Below are 22,204 nucleotides of genomic sequence, written 5' to 3'. Positions count from 1 at the left end.
ATTTTCTGTTAAACTCTTACCCCATTTCACATCTGTTCTCCTCTTTGCAACCTTTACCTTTTTCTTTACTTCTCTTTTCTTTTCTTTGTACCTCTCATATGACTCCCTCGTCCTATTTTGTAACCAATCTGTGAAAGCTCGCTTCTTCTCTTCTACAACCTTCTTTGTTTCCTCATCCCACCATTCACTACCTTTTCTTCTATTTCCCCCTGTCCTTCTTGTTCCACACACCATCCTTGCACACTTTATGACTCCCTTCTTGAACCATCCCCATTCCTCCTCCACACTCAGCTCTACTCTCCCCTTTACTCCCTCCCACTCCTCCTTCAGCTTCTTTCCGTACTCCTTCTCCTTTTCTTTCTCATTCAAAGAGTTCACTCTAAGAACCTCCCTACCTTTTGTCCCTTTCCTCTTCCACCATCTATCCTCCACTTTCAACTTACCTTCCACCAAAAATGATCTGATATTCCCCCACCCTCTCCCCTTAGCACATGTACATCCTTAACTCTTCCTATCATAATCCTATTTACCACTACATGATCCATTAGCGCTCTATCTACAACCCTTCCCTCCACCACCCTCTCCCATGTGTACTTATGCTTGAGTTTCTTCCGAAACACTGTATTTGCTATCATCAACTCTCTTTCTAGGCACATTTCCACTATCAACTCTCCACTACGATTCTTTCCTGGAACTCCACATTTCCCAACCACCCCATCGATTGGACCATTTCCCACCCTAGCATTAAGGTCTCCCAGTACTATCACATTGACCTTTCTTCCCAAATCCTCTATGCACTCATTTAGATCTATCCAAAAGGCCTCCCTTTCTTCTACACTCTTCTCACTGCCTGGCCCATATGCACTTACAAAGACCCACATCTCCTTCCCCAGTTTCACCTTCATCCACATTATCCTCGAGGAAACCTCCTTCCACTCCACTACACTTTTACCTATCTCTTCACTTACTAGAATAGCCCCCCCCTTCCCTCCCTCGCCCTCTCATCACTCCTGATAACCTCCCACTTACACTCCCAAACTTTCACTCACCCTTCCCTTTCAGCTTAGTTTCACTCAAAGCCAACACATCCATCTTTTTTCTCACAAACATACTACCTATCTCTTCCCTTTTACTCTCATCTGTACCACATCCACGCACATTAAAAGACCCAAACCTTAGGGTGCTGGTCCGAGAACTTCCAGCCCCTCTTATGCCCTCTCTTTTACTTTTAGGAATTTCCTCTGTGGGGCTACAAGGAGAAGAATGCCTAGTCCCAATCCGCGTCCCTTTCTTCTCGCCTTTTACGATCCAAGTGGGAATACTTGGTGGCAGTATTCTTTTCCCACACCACAGGGAATTCCCCCATCACAGAAAAGGAATACTCAGAGAAAATGTACAGGACAGCAATAAGGGGTTGGAGGACAGCATAACGGAGGGACAGTCGTAGTATAAAAAGTCTAAAAAGTAGCTAATGAAATTTAACACAAGTAAATGCAAGGTAATGCACATAGTTAAAAATAACAGTAGATACGGTTACAAGTTATTTGGAAATTCGTCAACAAAAGAGAACAGTGAAAAGGATCTCGGCGTGATCATCAGTAACTATCTCAAATCATCAAAGCAGTGTATTTCTTCCTCTGAGAAAGCAAATAAGTTTCTAGGATTGATTGCGCAATCTTTTGACTTCAAAAGTCCATTACTCACTAACAAGCTATATATATATCGTTAGTTCATCCACATTTGGAATATGCTGTTTCCGTATGGTCGCCGAATCTCATTAACGACATCGACAGATTGGAAAAAGTAGAACGGCGAGCCACAAAACTGATTCCAAATATATAAGAATAAATCACACGAAAATCGACTGAAACATATGAATCTGTTTTCCTTAAGAAAAAAAAAATAAAATAAAAAATAAAAATAGACTCAGAGGTGACTTGATACAGGTATTTAAGATTCTAAAGAGAATTGCCAGCATCAAAAGTGATCAAATTTTCACACTGAGAATCAGATAAGAAACAATGGTCTCAAACTGTCTGGAAATAGATCTAATATGGAAGTAGGTAGAAACAATTTCGCCAACCGTGTAGTTAATGAATGGAATAAACTTCCTGCAGAGGCAGTGCAATGTAGTTCAGTTCGAAGCTTTAAGAATCATTTATATAAACACCTAAACAAAATGCTGTAATAGTTATAATTTATTCTATACTATTTATTTGTCTTGTTATCATTTGTCTGTTTATCATTGATTCTCATTTATTATTAGTTATATGTCAATTTATCATTATTTACTATTTACCAGTTTGTTTATCATTTAACTATACCTATGCATTTATCTAAATATTTCATCATATCTTTTTTATTCATTCATTTATTTACTATTATTATGATTTTTGTTTTCGCATCCGACCTAGGTATGGACCAAAATGTCTTCTGTCGGTATGCCCCGTCTCTGTAATGTATATATATATATATATATATATATATATATATATATATATATATATATATATATATATTCGAGAAATTCGCTATTGGAGAGCGACATCAATCAGATAATCTCTTTGGCAGTAGCGCACGGGACTCGAACCCGATGCGCATGGAAGTAAACTCCCAAGACGCACTCACGCCTTAGACCTCTCGACCACTAAACAGCATAAAACCTTGGGAACTCATTGTCTAACTGACTCTCGAGATTGGGGAGGGCGCTTACTACACCCATTAACCACCCGTTTCACCACCAAGGCCGCTGCATCAAGTGGGAGTTGTAAGGGCCGGTTCAAATCCCTTCACGCATGTCGCCAACGTAATCATTCGAGAAATTCGCTATTGGACAGCGACATCAATCAGATAAACTCTTTGGCAGTAGCGCACGGGACTCGAACCCGATGCGCATTTTGATTTATTTATGTCTATTTCCGTGATTATGAATTTCTGTTAAGGTTAACACCCTTGATCTTCATTTCTGTATGTCGGTAATTTTCATGTTACAGAATTTCCTGAAGATGTCTTCCTGCAGACGAAACGTTGAATAAATGAATAATTTTGGCAATCTGGTTTATGCCCACCCTCCAAATGGCAGAGTACTTGTTAGAAAGCTTGAGAGTACCCATAAGAAGATTAACAGCCTCCTTAATGCTGTCGACTTTAATAACGCACGTGTATATATATATACATATATATATATATATATATATATATATATATATGTATATATATATATATATATATGTATATATATATATATATATATATATATATATATATATATATATATATATATACATTACAAAGGCGGAGCATGCCGACAGGAGACCTTTTGGTCCATATCTAGGTTAGATACGAAAAAAATCAAAGTGAATAAATAAATGAATAAATAAAACAGATATAATAATGTCAATAATAGATTAAATACACAAATAAATGCATAGGTATAGTTGAATAATAAACCGGTAAATAGTAAATAATAATAAATTGACATATAACTAATAATAAATGAGAAAACAATGATAAACAGACAAATGATAACAATACAAACTAATAATATAAAATAAATGATAATCATTACGGCATCTTGCTTAGGTGTTTATCTAAATGATTCTTAAAGCTTAGAACTGAACTACATTGCACTGCCTCTGCAGGAAGTTTATTCCATTCATTAACTACACGGTTGGTGAAGTTGTTTCTACCTACTTCCAAATTAGATCTATTTCCAGACAGTTTGAGACCATTGTTTCTTGTCTGATTCTCATTCAGTGTGAAAATTTCATCACTTTTAATGTCGTGAGTTTCCTTTAGAATCTTATAGACCTGTACCAAGTTACCTCTGAGTGTAAGATTTTTTAAGGAAAACAGATGCCTATGTTTCAGTCGATTTTCGTATGATTTATCTTATATATTTGGAATCACTTTTGTGTCTCGCCGTTGTACTTTTTCTAATCTATCAATGTCTTTAATGAGATTTGGCGACCATACGGAAACAGCATATTCAAAATGTGGATGAACTAACGATATATATAGCTTGTTAGTGAGTGATGGACTTTTGAAGTCAAAAGATTGTGCAATCAATCCTAGAAACTTATTTGCCTTCTCAGAGGAAGAAATACACTGCTTAGATGGTTTGAGATAGTTACTGATGATCACGCCGAGATCCTTTTCACTGTTCTCTTTTGTTAACGAATTTCCAAATAACTTGTAATCGTACCTACTGTTATTTTTACCTATGTGCATTACCTTGCATTTACTTGTGTTAAATTTCATTAGCCACTTTTTAGACCATTGCTGTAATTTATGTAAATCTTCTTGAATATCTAATTGGTTTAAGAGATCATTTGACATTCCATACATTTTTGTATCATCAGCAAACTTAAAAACAGTATATTTTAGTGCGTGGTCTATATCTTTTATATGTACTACGAATAAAAGTGGACCAAAAAATGGAACCCTGAGGAACTCCACTCGTAACATTTTTCCATCCAGAAGTTTTTCCATTTAAAACAACACCTCTGTTTTCGATCATTCAACCAATTACAAATACAATTTAATAGGCTGCCACTTACTCCGTGTGACCCTAATTTAGTAAGTAATCTTTATTGGGCTGCGGTATCAAAAGCTTTTGCAAAGTCTAGATATATTAAATTTATATTGTTTCTTTTGTCACAATTCGAGATGACTGTGTTGCAGAATTCGAATAAGTTAGTCACGCAAGAACGTTTCCGTCTGAACCCATGCTGCCTATCATTTATCAGTTACTTTCTAAATGATGTTCGATAGCATCTCTGATGATAGTTTCCATCATTTTTCCTACGATTAAAGTCAGACTTATAGGCCTATAGTTATTTGGTTTCTTTTTGTCACCTTTTTTGAATATGGGAGTAACGTTAGCTAGCTTCCATTTTCTTGGGACATCTCCGGATATGGTGGATTTCTTGAAAATAATTTCTAATGGAATAACAATCTCATTTTTCATTTCCTTTAAGATTCTTGGATGCCAACCGCCAGGCCCTGGTGTTTTATTAACTTTGAGTTTCTAATTTTTTCTTTTGTTATATTTACCATAGTTAGAAACTTTACCCCAGACTTTTCACAGGTTTTAGTTTGGAGCTCACTTTGAGGTGTTTCAATTACGAATAATATGCAAAAAAAATTGTTTAAATTATCACACATTCCTTCATTTGAATATTCAAATTGACTGTCAGCAGATAATAGTGGACCAATGTGATTCCTAATAACCTTTTTATCTCTAATGTAACTATAGAATTCTTTGGGATCCTCTTTGGATTTATCAGCTATATTAATTTCGTATTGTCGTTTTCGTTTTTCATTGTCTTTTTTAAATCTCTCTGTATTAAAATATAATTTTGATAGTTAACTAGATCATTAGATGCACCCGAGCACTTGTATTTCATATAAGCCTGTCTCTTTTTAACAATACTTTTTATAGTTTCTTTGTCAATTGTAAAATTGTGAAGATGGTTCAAAAAGCATTTGACACTTACGTTCCATTGTGGTTAAATGCTTGTACCTTCCTCGCAACTTTACACACGGGTCTCGTTTTCCTAGACTCTCCGCCATCTTTGTTTACATACCGGAGCCCAGTGTCATATCGTCCTCACTCTTCCAAAGAAAGAAGGTAATGTTTGCATACATATGTATCTAATTAATTGCAGTATACAGGAAAGGAGTAATGCTCATTGGGTCCCGTCTTCTACTCACCAATTTATCGTACTTGGGCTCAAATTGGTGTACTTTCATCGATGTGGAACCGCGCATGTTTCCGAGTTTGATCTTTAATATTTTCTTACTGTTACAAAATATTACATTCGCATTTCTCCCTTTCTCCCGTATTGGGGAAAGGGGTGAAAGGTTCCTTAATGGATTCACTAAATTTTATTTGGTGCCGCCAACATCTTCAACTTTATTATCTGTGATTATGTTTTTCGACTCAGAGCAAATACTAGAGAAATATTCCAAGGGATGAGATGATGAGGCAGCGACTGGAATGACCCAGGGGTATTTTACAAAAAATAATGGGGAAAGAATTGTTAATGAATAGGTTCAAAACCTAGGCAATGGTATATGCTAATGTTATTCAGTAACTTTTTAGAAGTGCACACCTCTGTGATATAGTAATATAAAATTAAGTTTGTGAATTATAAAACATTAACATAATATCAGTTTTTCTTGGCGGAAATCAATAACCTACCTTGCTAAAAGCAAATATACTACTGAATGAAGCTGTGAGCATAGCATCGAGATGCCATGTAAGTTAGACGATGACTTTCACATTGTGAACCGGGTGTTCTCCAAATCCAGTTGACATTAATAAATGCTGTTACAAAGATAGTAGGGCTTCCTTCAAGCTATGCAACAACTCTACTCCACGCAGTCCAAACAAGTACTTAATCAGGCCGTCAGCATCCATGACGACGACCCGATGGATCTTTAGAGTTATAGGTACCACATTACTAAATACAGCTTAGGTGACATATGTTAGGTAGCGTAGGTTAAGTTAGAATAAATGAATTTATCATCCTTTAATATCTTGAACCTTGGCATCTATCAAAACAAACATGATGTATCATTCACCCACTGCAACTTTCTTTGTTAGTTAATCAGTTTTAGCAACTTTTTGTTATTAATTTCTGCCAAGGAAATGTATATTATGTTGATGTATTATAATTTACAAAATAGATAATTTTCTAATGCTATATCATGTAGGTGTGCACTTCTAAAAATTGACCAAACCTAGGCAATGGTATATGCTAATCAAGTACAGTTTATTTAGAGACAAGATTATGCCTCAAATCATTACAATCCTAAACACACAATGACATGGATGAAGAAGTAGGGTGTTATTTGAATATCATTGCGGACGACGCAAAAATACTAAAGAAAGATTGGAAGAGGATTGCAACTCATTACAATAAGACTTGGACAAGATCTGGGAAAGGACTCAAAAGTGGGAAGTTGAATTTAATATCAAGAAATGTAGTATAATGGAATTTGGAAAAAGTAAAAACAGAATATTGAGAGATCATAGAATTGGTGAAAAAGAAGTAAAAAAAGTAAACTCAGAAAAAGGCCTTAGAGTGATCATCAGCAAAGATGTGACACCGGACAATCTTATTAATAAAATAGTCGGAGAAACCTACAATTTATTGAGGTGAATAAAAGTGGCATTTGTCTATTTGGATGAGGAAATGATAAAAAAAAAGATTAATTACACTAATAAAACCAAAACTCGAGTATGCTGCAACACTATGGACAACCAGTACCAAAAGGAATATAAAAAAATTAGAAAGAGCACCAACTCTTTCCAAACTGACATATGAGCAAAGACTGCCCAAACTAGAATTACCAATTTCGGAACAAAGAAGGGACTTTTTGATATAGGATGATGGTAAAATAAGAGGATAGTTACAGAACAGATCTGAAAAGGAACAGCTTCCCACACAGAGTGATAGATACTTGGAACAGATTAGACAACGAAACAGTGTGTGCAAACACTTTTTCAAGATTTTAAGAAAAAACTTGATGATGAGAGATACAAAAATGGGTCACCATGAACATAGCTCTCTTCCTGTATAATACAACTAGGTAAATACACACACACACAGTAATAGAAATTTGGAACAAGTTAGATGAGAAAGCGGTGTGTGCAAAAACACTACATGAATTTAGAAATAGTTTAGATAAAATGAGATATGAAGACAGGACACCACAAGCATAGCTCCCCTTCCCATAAAATACAACTAGGTAAATACACACACACACATATATAATACAAGAAAGAGATGGATGGGCTGATTATGCATTTCTAGACCTAAATAAAGCTTTTGACAAAGTACCACATATAAAGTTGCTTAAGAAATTAGAAACTGAAGGAGGAATACAGGGCAAACTGCTTAAATGAATGGGAGACTTTTTGCAAGAAAGAAAATTGAGAGTAATGATAAGAGACAAACACTCAAATTGGGATGAAGTAATAAGTGGTGTTCCACAAGGAACAGTTCTGGCCCCAATAATGTTTGCTATATATATTAATGATATGGATGAAGAAATTGAAAGTTATATGAGGTTCTTTGCGGATAATGCAAAACTGTTGAAAAAAGTTAACATTGAAGAAGATTGTGAGTCACTACAGAGTGATCTAAATAAAGTATGGGAATGGAGTAGGAAGTGGGACATGGAGTTCGATACTAAAAAGTGTAGTATAATAGAATTTGGAAAAAGCAAAAACAGAATAACATGATCATATAAATTGGGAGAAGGAATGAAAAAAGTAAAAAATGAGAAGGACCTAGGAGTCATTGTTATGAATAATATGTCACCTGAGAAACAAATAAATAAGATTTTTGGAGAAACTTATAATTTGATAAGAACAATCAAAGTGGCATTTACATACCTGGATGAAGAAATGGTGAAGAAAATACTAATCACTCTGATAAGACCAAGATTGGAATATGCAGCAATGATGTGGTCACCAAGTACAAAAAAATGTATAAAAAAAACTTGAAAGAATACAAAGAGCAATTACAAAATTGGCACCAACACTCAAAACTATCATATGAAGAGAGACTAGCAAAACTTGAGCTACAGACACTAGAACAAAGAAGAGAGAGAAGAGATTTGATAGCTATTTACAGAATCATGAAAGGCATAGAAACTATTGATAGAGAGGATCTAATAAAATGGGATGATAGAAATACAAGAGGACATGCAAAGAAAATCAAGAAAACAGCTATAGAAGAGATCTGAAAAAGAACAGCTTTCCTCACAGAGTAATAGACAGTTGGAACAAGTTAGATGAGAAGGTAGTGTGTGCAAAAACAATACATGAATTTAAAGATAGTTTAGATAAAATGAGGTATGAAGACGGGACACCACAAGCATAGCTCCCCTTCCCGTAAAATACAACTAGGTAAATACAACTTGGTAAATACGCACACACACACACACACGTAGACCGATTCACAGCAAATATTGGAGCTCCAAAGAAGGAGGGAAATTTTTGTGAATTTCAATAATGAGGAAGTACCCTTTTGTATTTATAGGGAAGGGGAAAGCTCGTGGTACAGAAGGAAGGTGATGAAAAGGAAGAAGGGGAGGGATTACTGAGGGAAATGGAAGGAGGCACAAGGGCGCCACCTATGGAAAAAAAGTAAACAAAAGATCAGCTGATGCTGGAGAAATAAATAATTCCAGTAAAATCATTAAGTTTAGAAATATAAATAAGAACAACAAAATGGAAAGTGAAGATAATCATTTCAATGGATTTAATGAAAGGGGGATGCAAACCTCCCCTGATTAGCAAGGCTAGAGGAAAGACTAGAAAAAATGTCTCAACACTGGGAAAGTAGGCTAGGTCAACTCACAGAGATTGCACAGCGAGTTAACAAATTGGAACAATTAAAGAAGGAAAACCAATGCCTAACTAAAGTAGAATTGGAAAAACAGTTAAAGGAAGTAAAAGATAAGAATGAGGAATTAAAGAGGAATAATAGAGAAAATAAAGAGTCCATAGCAAAAGAAGCACAGGGTTGGAAGACAGTCTAAGAGAACAATAAAGTTGCATTTAAAGACATAGTGACACAGCAGATGAAAGAACAAACTGAAAATACAGTTATTAAAGTAATGATGGAGAAGGAGAATACAGGAAGAGACTTTGCAGATAAAAAGAAATTTATGATTATATTAGGGATGGAAGAGAAGTATAACTTAAACAGGACTATGAGAACTAAAGAGGAAAAAGGAAAAATTAAACAATATAATAGAATTAGTTCAGGAAGATGAACCTGAAATCATGAAACAAATTGAAGAAATGTAAAGACTTGGTAAATATAGTACAGATAAGATCAGACCAATTAAGATTAAATTCAGGTCACAAACGACAGCAGAGAATATCTTAGCAAAAACAGGGAAACTAGCAGACAGTGAACAATATAAAAAGGTATGGATAAAAAGAGAAATGAACAAAGGGGAAAGAGAGGAGGAAAAAACGAAAGACAAGAAGCTAAAAAAAAAAAAAAAAAAACGAGAGAAGAACAGTCACAAAAAGAGGAATTCTATTGGAAAGTAGTGAATATGAAAGTGAGGAAATTGACCATAACAGAGAAAAACAAAAGGGAAACAGTAAATACAATGGAAGTAGCAGAAAATTAAGAGTGTCTTACACAAATATAGATGGATTAATAACAGGCTTGAATGAACTGAATAATTATCTGAAGGAAAAAGAACCGGACATAATGGGAATTGTAGAAACAAAATTAAAAGGCCCACTACCACCCAACAGTGTAGGACATGGTGCATATAACTATTGGATTAGAAACAGAGACAAAACAAAGGGGTGGAGTTATGTTCCTGACTAAGAAGGATATAAACGTGAGGAATGTCACATATGGAAAGAATAAAGTACCGGTAGAGATGATTATGATGGAAGTGGAAGACAGAGATAGGAAGAGCAGAAAGTTTGTGATAAATCATGTGCCTCCAAAAACTTTAACTCAATGGGTAAAGGAAAATACTAGATATAGAATGAAGAACCATCGAAACTAGACTTAGTATTCACATCTGAACCTGATATCATGAATAAAATGGATTATAAGACACCAATTGGGAAGAGTGACCACATACTAACAGTGTGAACTAAAAGAACAAAATGACGTGAGAAGAAATGAAAAACATAGAGAAGGATATGTACAGCAAAACAGACATTGTAAAACATAGAAAGTCTTTTCAAAATGCTAACTGGGAAAAATTTTCAAAAGAAGAAACAAAGATGGAAGAGAAATGGAGCATACTAAAAGAAAAGTACAAGGAGGGAATAAAAAATATGTACCAAAGAAGAAACAAAAAGAGGTGTATATAAAGTGTTGGTATAACAAAAGGTGTAGTGAGGCTAAAGATAGAAGAGACAAAGCCTGGAGAAGATGGAAAAGATACAAAATATCATCCAAATGGCAAACACATAAAAAAACTTAGAAATGAATATGTGATTATACGCGGGAAAGTAAAAAGAAACTACGAAAAAGATACAATAGACAAATGCAAAGATCAACCCAAACTCTTTTACAGGTATGTAAATGATAAACTAAAAGATAAACATGAAATAGTGAAACTGCATGAAGGAAATAAAGAATATATAGATATAGAAATGGCTAAAGTTATGATCAGACACTTCAGATCTGTTTTTACAATTGAAAGTTCACAAATTTGGGAGGATGGACCATGAGAAAGATCCCCTGAAATGAAAGAAATAAAGGTAACACTGAAAGAAATACTAGATCAAATAAAAAACCTGGATGTTAGGAAATCACATGGACCAGATGGAATTGCAAATTGGATATTGAAAGAGTGTATAGATGAACTAACGGACAAATTACACAAGATAATTGACTTCTCACTCAAAGAAGGAAAAGTACCACAAGATTGGAAAAATGCAAATATCATACCAATATATAAAGGAAGAGACAAAGAAAATCCTACAAACTACAGACCAGTATCCCTTACAAGCACAGTAGCAAGAAATGTGAAAAAGTTATCAGAAACAAATGGATCAAACAGTTGGAAGAGAATAAAATACTAAACCATAAACAATTTGGTTTTAGAAGCAGAAGATCATGTACCACAAACTTGATATGCTTTTACTCAAGATTAGTAGAAGTAGTACAAGAGATGGCTGGGCAGATTGCACCTTCTTAGACTAGCAGAAGGCTTTTGACAAAGTACCACATAAATAGCTGATAAGAAACATTGAAATAATAGGTGGAATACAAGGTAAGTTACTGGAATGGATGAAAGATTTCTTGAGTGGGAGAAAAATGAGAGTGGTACATAGAGACAAAAACTGGTACTGGGAAGATATGAAAAGTGGCGTCCCACAAGGCTCTGTATTGGCTCCATTAATGTTTGCCATATATATAAATGATATGGGTGAAGGAGTGAAATGTTACATGAACTTCTTTGCAGACGATGCAAAACTACTATAGAGTAAGCACAGAGGAAGTCTGCAAATCACTACAAGAAGACCTGGACAAAATATGGAAATGGAGTCAGAAATGTGAAGTCAGCTTCAACATCAACGGGATTGTCCATCAGAAAAAAAAAAGAAAAAAAAAAAAACGAAATTCTGAAAATGTTTCCTCTAAAAGTGTTGCTCATAAGCTATCTCGTGGCTGAGTATGGAGGCTGTATCTTGATTTTTACTATCTGAAAAAATATATAATACAGTACCCCCCCACCCTACTGTGGCTGGGTCGTGTGCGCTGTGTACTGCATATTACATTTTCTGTTGTTACATATATTTGCTAACAAAAGCTGTTTATTTTGCACAATAAGCTTTTGTATGATAAATAATAGCATATGATATGGCACCAGGGACCTGACTGCATACTGTACAGTATGAATCATATATCAGAAAATCATGAAAAAAAAAAAAAAATACAACATGAAAATATTTCCTCTAAAACAACCAGTGATGCCATAAAACAGCTTAGGATGGCAGATAAAGATCGTCTGTCACCAAAGATGCATCGCGCCAAGAAAAGGAAAAGTGCATGCCTGGTGGATACTAACTGGATTCATCATATAAACCTGTAATTAATCAGAAGCTGGCAACAAAGTGTAGGGTGGTGCCTATGATACCCTTTCAACACCATAACATCCTAAATAATGAAAGGAGACCAGTAACCATGAACAAAAAAACTAAGATGCTCATTCCTGAAAAACTTGATTTTTGCACGTTTAACTTGATTCATATCCAAAACGCCTTCACTGATTTTCAACAGCAAATCCTTTTAGGATTCAGCATAATTGGGAGAACATTTAGAGGCAGATTTATGTCCTGTCAAGGACTAGTAGGATTTTTTCATATATATATATATATATATATATATATACATATATATATATATATATATATATATATATATATATATATATATATATATATGTATATATATATATATTTTTTTCATCAACTTTGGATTTTTTTTTCTCATAACAGACTGATCAGAACATCATAATTCTGCCTCCGTTTCTTCATCTATCTTAGCCCATTATAAAGACAAAAAATAATCAATATCCAGTCAAAGGTCTATCCTCTGAATCAATTTCAAAATTGTCAAAAATTACCCCTCGAAAAAAAAAAAATCACAATAAAAAAAAGTATAAGCATTAATGACTTGAAAACTCGGTGGTATGTTCTCTGAGGCAAGACAGTTACTAGGAAAAAATCTCAGCCACTTTCACCCCAAACTAAAAAAGTTTGATTTTCTAATGGACGGTCCCCTTAAGAAATGTAGTATAATGGAATTTGGAAAAAGCAAAAATAGAATATCGGGTCAATATAAAATTGGTATTAAAGAAGGAAAAAAAAAGTCAACTCAGCAAGGGACTTTGGAGTAATCATCTGAAGTGACTTGACACCAGATAAACATGTCAACAAACTAGTTGGAGAAACTTTTAGATTAAGGTCAATGAAAGTGACCTTCGACTGCATGCATGAAGAAAGAAAATATGAATTACACTGATAAGACCAAAATTGGAGTATGCTACGACACTATGGGCACCTACTACAGAAAAAAGAAGAAAAAAAAATCAGAAAGGATTCAAAGAGCAATGACAAAAATGGCACCAACACTCTCCAATTTAACATACAAAGATTGGAAAAATTAAATCTACCAACACTGGAACAGAGAAGAGAAAGAGGTGACTTGCTGAATATATACAGAATTATGAAAGGGATGGAAAGTCTTGATAGAGACAACTTATTAAAATGGGCAGAAGAAAAACAAGAGGACATGAGAAGAAACTAAAAAAGGACAGTTACACAAGGGATTTGAAAAAGAATAGCTTCCCACATAGAGTGATAGATATCTGGAACAAACTGAATGAGGAAACAGTGAGTGCCAAAACTATACAAGATTTTAAGAATAAACTGGATGCGGAGAGATACAAAAGCAGGACACTTCAAGCATAGCTCTCTTCCCTTAAAATATAACTAGGTATATACACACATAAAATTTATGAAAAAGACGTTAAGAAAGAAGGACTTAAAAAACACCTGGGAGTGATTATCACAAAAGATATGCCCTGACAAACATATAAACAAGATTGTCATTGAAACCTACAACTTACTAAGAGCAAAAAAGTGGCTTTTACCTACTTGGATGAAGAAATGGTAAAGAAAATACTAGTCACAATGATAAGGCCTAAATTGAAGTATGCAGCGACACTGTGGTCACCCAATACAAAAATTAATATAAAGAAGTTTGAGAGAATCCAAAGAGCAGCTAAAAGGATGGCCCAGAACTATCAAAACTTTCATATGAAGAAGGACTGTTAAAATTGGAGTTGCCGACTCTGGAACAGAGGAGAGAAAGAGGTGACTTGGAGTCCCACAAAGATCAGTGCTGGATTCTATAATGTTGTCTTTGTGATTAAGATTGCCATGGTCATAAATAGATTTACACACAAAATTATTTGCAATTCATTTGAAGTGGTTATTTCTGGACAATCTTAACAAGCTAGTATCATTATTCTGTTGTAATAGTTGATAGAATAGGGGGTGGGGGGTTGAGTGTAACCTAACCACTCCATTCCAAGAAGAAATTATATTTGATTTCTGCCATGCAACTTGGTACAGCTGGTAGTCCTTCAGACTCCTGCTCCACACAGGCACCAGCAAGATGCAAATTCCTCACCTTGAGAAAATATATTTCTACATTTTGTTCATTGTATGGAGCAGAAACATGGAACATAAGAGAGGAGGAGTTTGAATGTGTTTGAGTTGAGGTGCCTGAGAAGTATGATAGGGGTTACTAGGCTGGATAGAGTGAGAAATGAGGTGAGGAGGAGAACAGGGGTGGAAAGGGAGTTGGGAGATAGGGTTGATGAAACAGTATTGGGATGGTTTGGACACATATTCTAAATATGATGTCATAATATCTGTAAACATCAATTGTAAATAATGATGTATATGAAACTATACTATCTTTTCCTTGACTTAAATTCCACATAATTACTCAGGTTTTTATTGTATAGAGTTTTGAAATTTTTGTTTTAGTGGTAGAGTGTTTGCTGTTTCCAATGATTGAAGCCAAAATTTCCTATCTTATGAACAAAATGGAGAAATATAATACTTTCTGAAGGAGGTGAGGAATCTGCATCTTGCTGGTGCCAGTGTGGAGCAGTAGTGTAATGGATTACCAACTGTACTAAGCTGCATGGCAGAAATCAAGTGTAACTTCTTATTGGAATAGACTTTAGCCATATGTATAAATAGGTAGAGCACGGTTGACTAGATTAGTTTTTCTCACTCTAAGATAGCAGACATAAACCTATTGTAGATTTATTGATGGGCTTGTGGTACTATTTCTGCCAAAATTCTCATGTTTACTCATCCTGGGGAGGGGGGGGTGTTCCCTGATAAATGCAAAGCAAGTGATTTGCTGTAGAAACCAATAGACAATTCACAAAAATTACTCATTTTTTCTGACATCCTTGGTGGATGGATGTATACCTCTGTGAAATTTTTACTGATATTTCTTATTTCCAGTTGACTGTGCTGGTATATCCTTCATCACACTTTTTTTTTAAGATTTATTTCTTGTTGTAATATTTATTCATCCATTCCTGCACCTTATTATTTTCCTATTAATTTTCATATTACCAGTCACCTAAAAAATTCAATCATATATTGATTTATGAGTAAGATTGCTACAGGGCACAAATATCCATGCACATTACTTGTAACTCATTTGAAGTGGCCATTTCCACTGAATAACTATAGCTCAATAAACTTTTCCCACTGTGCACCTTGTTTTAGTGATTGATGGAAGTCAGGAGTGAATCTAACCTAACTTAGTTGTAGGTAGGGACAAGTTAGGATAGATTGACTAGAAGTAATTTACTTCTCACAGAAGGATGTCTGAAATCAACATTTGATTTTATTACTTATACACTTGTGGTGGTATATGTGTTGAATTTCACCTGTTTTCCCAAAAAACAAGAGATTTGCTTTAGAAATCAATATCAGATTCTTGTGAATCTCTACGGTGTTGATTTATGACATCCTTGATTGGTGTTTGTGTGTGTAGTGGTCCTCTCTGAAAATTTGACAAAGATATTTTATCCAATGATGCTAATGTATACTTCTCTTTTTTCTTATGTCCTCTACCTCTATAATATTTATTCAGCCAGTCTTTTGCCTTATTATTTCCTGATTATATACTGTCCCAATCTATGTTTGTTCTGTGCAACCCCATCATTTTTAGTATTTGTTCAACCTTCCATATCTTCTTCCTTTAACCTCTTGAATACGAGTCAAATTCTTGTGTGCAGCATCAAATGTCTAATGTACGATGCATCACACTACTTGCATTATGAAATATGAAATCTGCTCTATTACTTGTTTTCTTTCACTGAGTAATGATAAACACAGAAAATATTACCAAAACAGAATTCAGAAGTCACTCAGCTACAACCACAAAATAAATATAATTTTGATGCCAACACCCTCATCCATGTATACCCACTTGCACTCCATGATGCCTGTTCATCGGCATCATCATAACAAAAAGGTTAATGGTGGTATTCTTTAAAAAAAAAAAAAAAAGTCTTTCCTTGTATATATCTTATATAAATCCTTAGAAGTGAAAGATTTATATAAGGAAAGAATTTTTTTAATACCAAAAGATTCTTACAGTGGTAGTCTTGAAAAAATTACTTCCCTATATAAATCTTTCCCTTCCAAGGGCTTATATAAGATTTACATATATATATATATATATATATATGTATATATATATATATAATATATATATGTATATTTATATTTTTTCTAGAACAAGGCACCGGTCTCTTTTATTTCCATTTTTGTTTCGATGGGACCTTCTCGATGTACTCATCGGCATCAACTCATGTAGCAGAATAGAAGGAGAATTCATTCTGTTATATACCGAAGTTTGAATTTCAATTTCATCGTTTCCGACCGGCTTATCCTCACTCCTGTATATATGTTGACCACCTTTGATACTTTCATAGATCACCTCATTTATGTAATCCACGTCTCCGTTTCTAGGACATATTATGGCTCTTTTTTGGAAATATAGATAGCTGTTGGCGTTAGCTTCGAGCTCTTCGTAGACCTTTTCGATCACATCATCCCTTGTTTTGAACAAAATACCAAATTTCTTTGGAAACCTAAATCTACCTGTTTCACCCATGCAAATCCGTAAAAAAAATTCTGTGAATGTCCTGTTTTCTTTATCCTCAGCCTTCAATCTAACATTTTGTACCAATTCTCTTTTATTTTCATTTTTTTTCTTTTGATCTCCTTTAATTCTTGTTTTATTTCTTCCTTCTCCTTCTTTGATTCTTCTTTTTCTTGGAAAGTCCTTTCCCAAACCTTAAGGAGGACCGACTCATCTGATTCCGTTTCGTCGACGGCATAGTCGTAATCAGGCAGGATCATTGCCGTTGCGGCTTCTTCACTAATATTGTAAGCTGAAGCAGGAATCTCAACGGATCCCAATTCAGGTTCGTCTTCTGGAATTACCTGCTCGCTGTCGATACCTTTCACTTAAGACCCCCTCCGTAATGGATGGCATGTCTGATAAAACATTCTTTATATACCACGCTTGCCGGATTTTTCACCACACATTTACCATTAACCTTATGGTAAACTGTTTTTCCTTAATTTTGCGGTTTTTGATGTAATTGTATTTCCGATTGATGTAATACTTTTGGTATTCCTCGAGACAGCTTTTACCACCACTCTCAGTGAAATTCTTGTATCCTTCAAAATAATGTTTCATAAACTTTTCCGATTCTTCCTTTTTAATTTCTCTGTCGAAATCTATCATGAGATCGTACTCTTCATCAGAGTACACATAATTTTTTCTATTACATAACATATTGTTGAACCCCAATATTTTCCTATGGAATCTCTTAATTGTGGTTGTTATAGTACTGAAGTTTTTTTTTTTCGTTTTTTTTCTAAGCGTAAAGTTGGGGAAAGTCATTCCTGTGCTCCCTGGTCAATTCGTGACAAAGAGCATAGTCTTTCTGCACACTTTCTTTTGGGTACTTCTTCGTCTTTGTAACCCTGGCCCAAAAGTGGTTAAACCCCCTATCTGTGCACTACCCTTTGAACCACGTTCATCCATTGCAGCAACGCTTTATATGGTAGCTATAAGAATATCCTTACACCATGGGACATTTTTGCCGGATTTCGGAAGGTGGTCATAAAAACGCCAGGAAATTTTCAAAACTGGAAAACTTTATTTTTTTATATACATAGATACCACCGTTAATATCAGTACTAAGAGTCATTTCTTCCCTTTCCCTACTACATTTTCCTTAATGCCCCACTGTATTTGTTTAAGCTCGTGTTACACCTTTTACATGCTCTCAAAAAGTTAATGTCGAACTTATTTTTTTCCTACAGGTCGAGGGTAAATAGCTTTTCCTTGGAAAAGGTATACAAAAATTCTGTACATTCATCAAGGAACAAAGAGAAACTCATGTGACACACCTATCTCATGAGCCATCTTAAATATCACATGATGGCCCACACTGGAGAGAAGCCTTTCCATTGTGACCTGTGTAATGCAGCTTTCTCAGGAAAGACTAGTCTCAAAAATCACATGACGACCCACACTGGAGAGAAGCCTTTCAAGTGTGACCTGTGTGATGCAGCTTTCTCAGGAAAGACTACTCTCAAAAATCACATGATGACCCACACTGGAGAGAAGACTTTCAAGTGTGACCTGTGTGATGCAACTTTCTCACATAAGGGTAGTTTTAAACGACACTTGATGACCCACACAGGGGAGAAGCCTTTCAAATGTGACCTGTGTGATGTAGCTTTCTCAAGAAAGAGTAATTTAAAAAATCACATGATGAACCACACTGGAGAGAAGCCTTTCAAGTGTGACCTGTGTGATGCAGCTTTCTCATGGAAGAGCAATATCAAACAACATATGGTGACCCACACTGGAGAGAAGCCTTTGAAGTGTGACCTGTGTGATGCAGCTTTCTCACGAAAGGGTCATTTTAAACGACACTTGATGACCCACACTGGAGAGAAGCCTTTCAAGTGTGACCTGTGTGATGCAACTTTCTCACAAAAGGGTAGTTTTAAACGACACTTGATGACCCACACAGGAGAGAAGCCTTTCAAATGTGACCTGTGTGATGCAGCTTTCTCAAGAAAGAGTCATTTCAAAAATCACATGATGAACCACACTGGAGAGAAGCCTTTCAAGTGTGACCTGTGTGATGCAGCTTTCTCATGGAAGGGTAATATAAAAAAACATATGGTGACCCACACTGGAGAGAGGCCTTTGAAGTGTGACCTGTGTGATGCAGTTTTCTCACAAAAGGGTCATTTTAAACGACACTTGATGACCCACACTGGAGAGAAGCCCGTCAAATGTGACCTGTGTGATGCAGCTTTCTCACGAAAGAGTCATCTCAAACGACACATAATGACCCACACTGGAGAGAAGCCTTTCAACTGTAACCTGTGTAATGCAGCTTACTCACAAAAGTATGCTCTCAAATATCACATGATGACCCACACTGGAGAGAAGCCTTTCAAGTGTGACCTGTGTGATGTAGCTTTCTCACAAAAGAGTGCTCTCAAATATCATGTGATGACCCACACGGGAGAAAAGTCTTTCAAATGTGACCTGTGTGATGCGGCTTTCTCATTGAAGAGTTCTCTCAAACAACATATGGTAACCCACACTGGAGAGAAGCCTTTCAAGTGTGACTTGTGTGATGCAGCTTTCTCAGGGAATAGTGGTCTCAAATATCATGTGATGGCTCACACTGGAGAGAAACCTTTCAAGTGTGACCTGTGTGATGCATCTTTCAGAGTAAAGGATGGTCTCAAACGACACTTGGTGACCCACACTGAAGAGAAGCCTTTCAAGTGTGACCTGTGTGATGCAGCTTTCTCACGAAAGAGTAATCTCAAAGTACACTTGGTGACCCACACTAGATAGAAACCTTTTAAATGCGTCATGTATGATGCAGCTTTCTCAGGAAAGAGTCATCTCAAACCATACATGGTTAACCACACTAGAGAGAAGCCTTTCCAATGTAACCCGTGTTATGCAGTTTTCCAACAAAAGGGCCCTCGAACGACACATGATGACCCACACCTTTCAAGTGTGACCTGTGTAATGGAGCTTTCTCAGGAACGACTGCTCTAAGATATCACGTGATGACCCACACTGGAGAGAAACCGTTCCAGTGTGACCTGTGAGATGCAGCTTTCTGAAGAAAGAGTGCTCTCTAATATCGCGTGATGACGCACACTTTAGAGAAGCCCTTTATGTATGAGCAGTTTGATGCAGCTTTCTCAGAAAAAAAAAAAGACCTCAGGTGGTGGCCCATACAGGAAAGACAACCTTTCAGCCTTCTCACCAAGGATTCGTTTCAAATTTCACGTAGTGATTCACACGTCCTTGCGAAAGATTGATATCATATATTGGGTGATGACCCACGCTGATGGGCGAACAGATAATTACATTAGACATGCATATATGAATCTTACCTAACCCTTTCATGAGTCCTCATAATGTGTTCATTCCAAATGGATTTGTTATCCGTGTGTCCACTTATGAATTCATTATTGGTGTTGCACATTTCATGAATATTAATCTGTAGAGATTCACAATGTACGTAACATATGCTACCTAGGCCTATAGCCTAGGCTATGTCCTGTGTTGTTGGCTTAGTGCCAAACGCTGCATTGCAATTAGCAATGTCTCGCCTCGAGCCTGCAGCGTTTGTTGAAGGCCTGGTTTCGACCTTTGGTCAATTTAGGGGTCGATCCTAGGGCTGGATTGGATGCGAAGGTCGTTGGGACCACATCTGCCTTTATACCAGGCCGCACAACTCCTGAATATTCAGTAGAATAAGCCAGATCCTTCACAAGACGGGCTCAAAGTGATCCAAGCAAAATTTAGAATGTTCACTTGGTACCCACAACGATCCCTTTCTCCTTGTTCTGTCCACCTTCCGCATCCATATAGCCCTTCGATCTGTATCACTCGGGAATTGAAAGAAGCTCCGACCACTACTTTGCCCGTTGCTACATTTGGCAGGTACACAATAGACCATAATTTATTCAATTTTCTCACATTCAGTGTTGAACAGTGACGTGTGAATGGCGATGTTTGGCTACTAATACATCACTCCTCCGAAGATTCTTGACGATAGCCGAAAGTGGCTCTATTTTCGGATTGCAAACGATTGAGGTTTGAAAAATAGCGTTTGTGTGCCTAAATTCTAATTGGCAAAACTATATCGTGGGGATGGTCGGCAATGTTTCTTTATTTACTCTCCTTGGGGTTTTAATTTTTTTTTCCCGTTTTGTATTCTGACCTCTAAGTGTTCCATGAAGTGCACGGATCGTTTTGTAATTACGAAATATCAAGAATATTAGGAAATGGTGCAACTGGTGGATATAGATATATGTACGTCATGACGGATAAAGTTCTGTTTATCTTAGTGTTATGTAAAGTTCTTTGGTGTATACGACATTGTTACTTGAAATCGGTGTTACTGTAAATATATCTACGGTAATATATTTAGCAGTGTTTATTGTATCCTTTGAAACAACTCTAGTATTTCAATGAAGTCTTTCCAAGAGTAATATCAGATGTCATATGAATTGTTCATTGTTGACGAATAATGATAAAATTGCTGAACGGTTTTATCATTAGATGTGCTAAGAAGAGCTTGTTCGTGGTGTCTAGCAGTATTATTGCATGTGCTTTCTCGTAACTCCTGAGGCAGAGCCTTGCTGTTGCAAGTGTAGTTGCAAAGGGGGTGAGAGTGAAACGCACCTAAGGCGACTTACGCGTTTATTAATCATTGGGTTATGTGTACAGGAGGGCGCGTAGTGTACGCAGGAAGGCAAATGGACATCTGTCGGCGTGGCGCCGAAGGGGCGCGTCTTTCCATAGGCCGAAGACTGCCGACGATCCATCTAGATATGCTCGGAACTCTGCCTAGCAGCTCTAGGCGCGGTTACGTGCATGTGGCATCGGCATGCTTCCGAATGTCTACACGCCTACGTTCCTTCTTACTCTTATTAGGTGCCTGCATAAGTAGTCATTTGTGTCTATGTGGCATTGTGATCACGCTCGTAGAACCATCGCGAGCCGAGACGACCGACGGAGAA

At 36.2% G+C, this 22,204-nt stretch overlaps 1 protein-coding gene across 1 annotated transcript; it reads left to right on the top strand.

The window, feature by feature from the left end:
- The first annotated feature begins 5,500 nt into the window (after positions 1 to 5,500).
- On the top strand, positions 5,501 to 21,607 carry LOC143031895 (uncharacterized). The gene is made up of 2 exons (XM_076196258.1): positions 5,501 to 5,632; positions 18,452 to 21,607. The coding sequence occupies exon 2, from the start codon at positions 18,546 to 18,548 to the stop codon at positions 20,013 to 20,015; it is 1,470 nt and encodes a 489-aa protein (XP_076052373.1). The 5' UTR covers positions 5,501 to 5,632; positions 18,452 to 18,545; the 3' UTR covers positions 20,016 to 21,607.
- The last annotated feature ends 597 nt before the right edge of the window (positions 21,608 to 22,204 follow it).

Source organism: Oratosquilla oratoria, chromosome 12 (assembly GCF_046742065.1).
Source record: "Oratosquilla oratoria isolate Oo_2021 chromosome 12, ASM4674206v1, whole genome shotgun sequence".
Lineage (NCBI taxonomy): Eukaryota > Metazoa > Arthropoda > Malacostraca > Stomatopoda > Squillidae > Oratosquilla > Oratosquilla oratoria.
Note: the sequence above shows the minus strand (reverse complement) of the source record. Positions and strands in the feature narration are given on the sequence as shown.

What these genes read in the sequence shown, in the direction of transcription:
- LOC143031895 (XM_076196258.1), top strand. Translation starts at nt 18,546, where the DNA reads ATGAGCCATCTTAAATATCACATGATGGCCCACACTGGAGAGAAGCCT.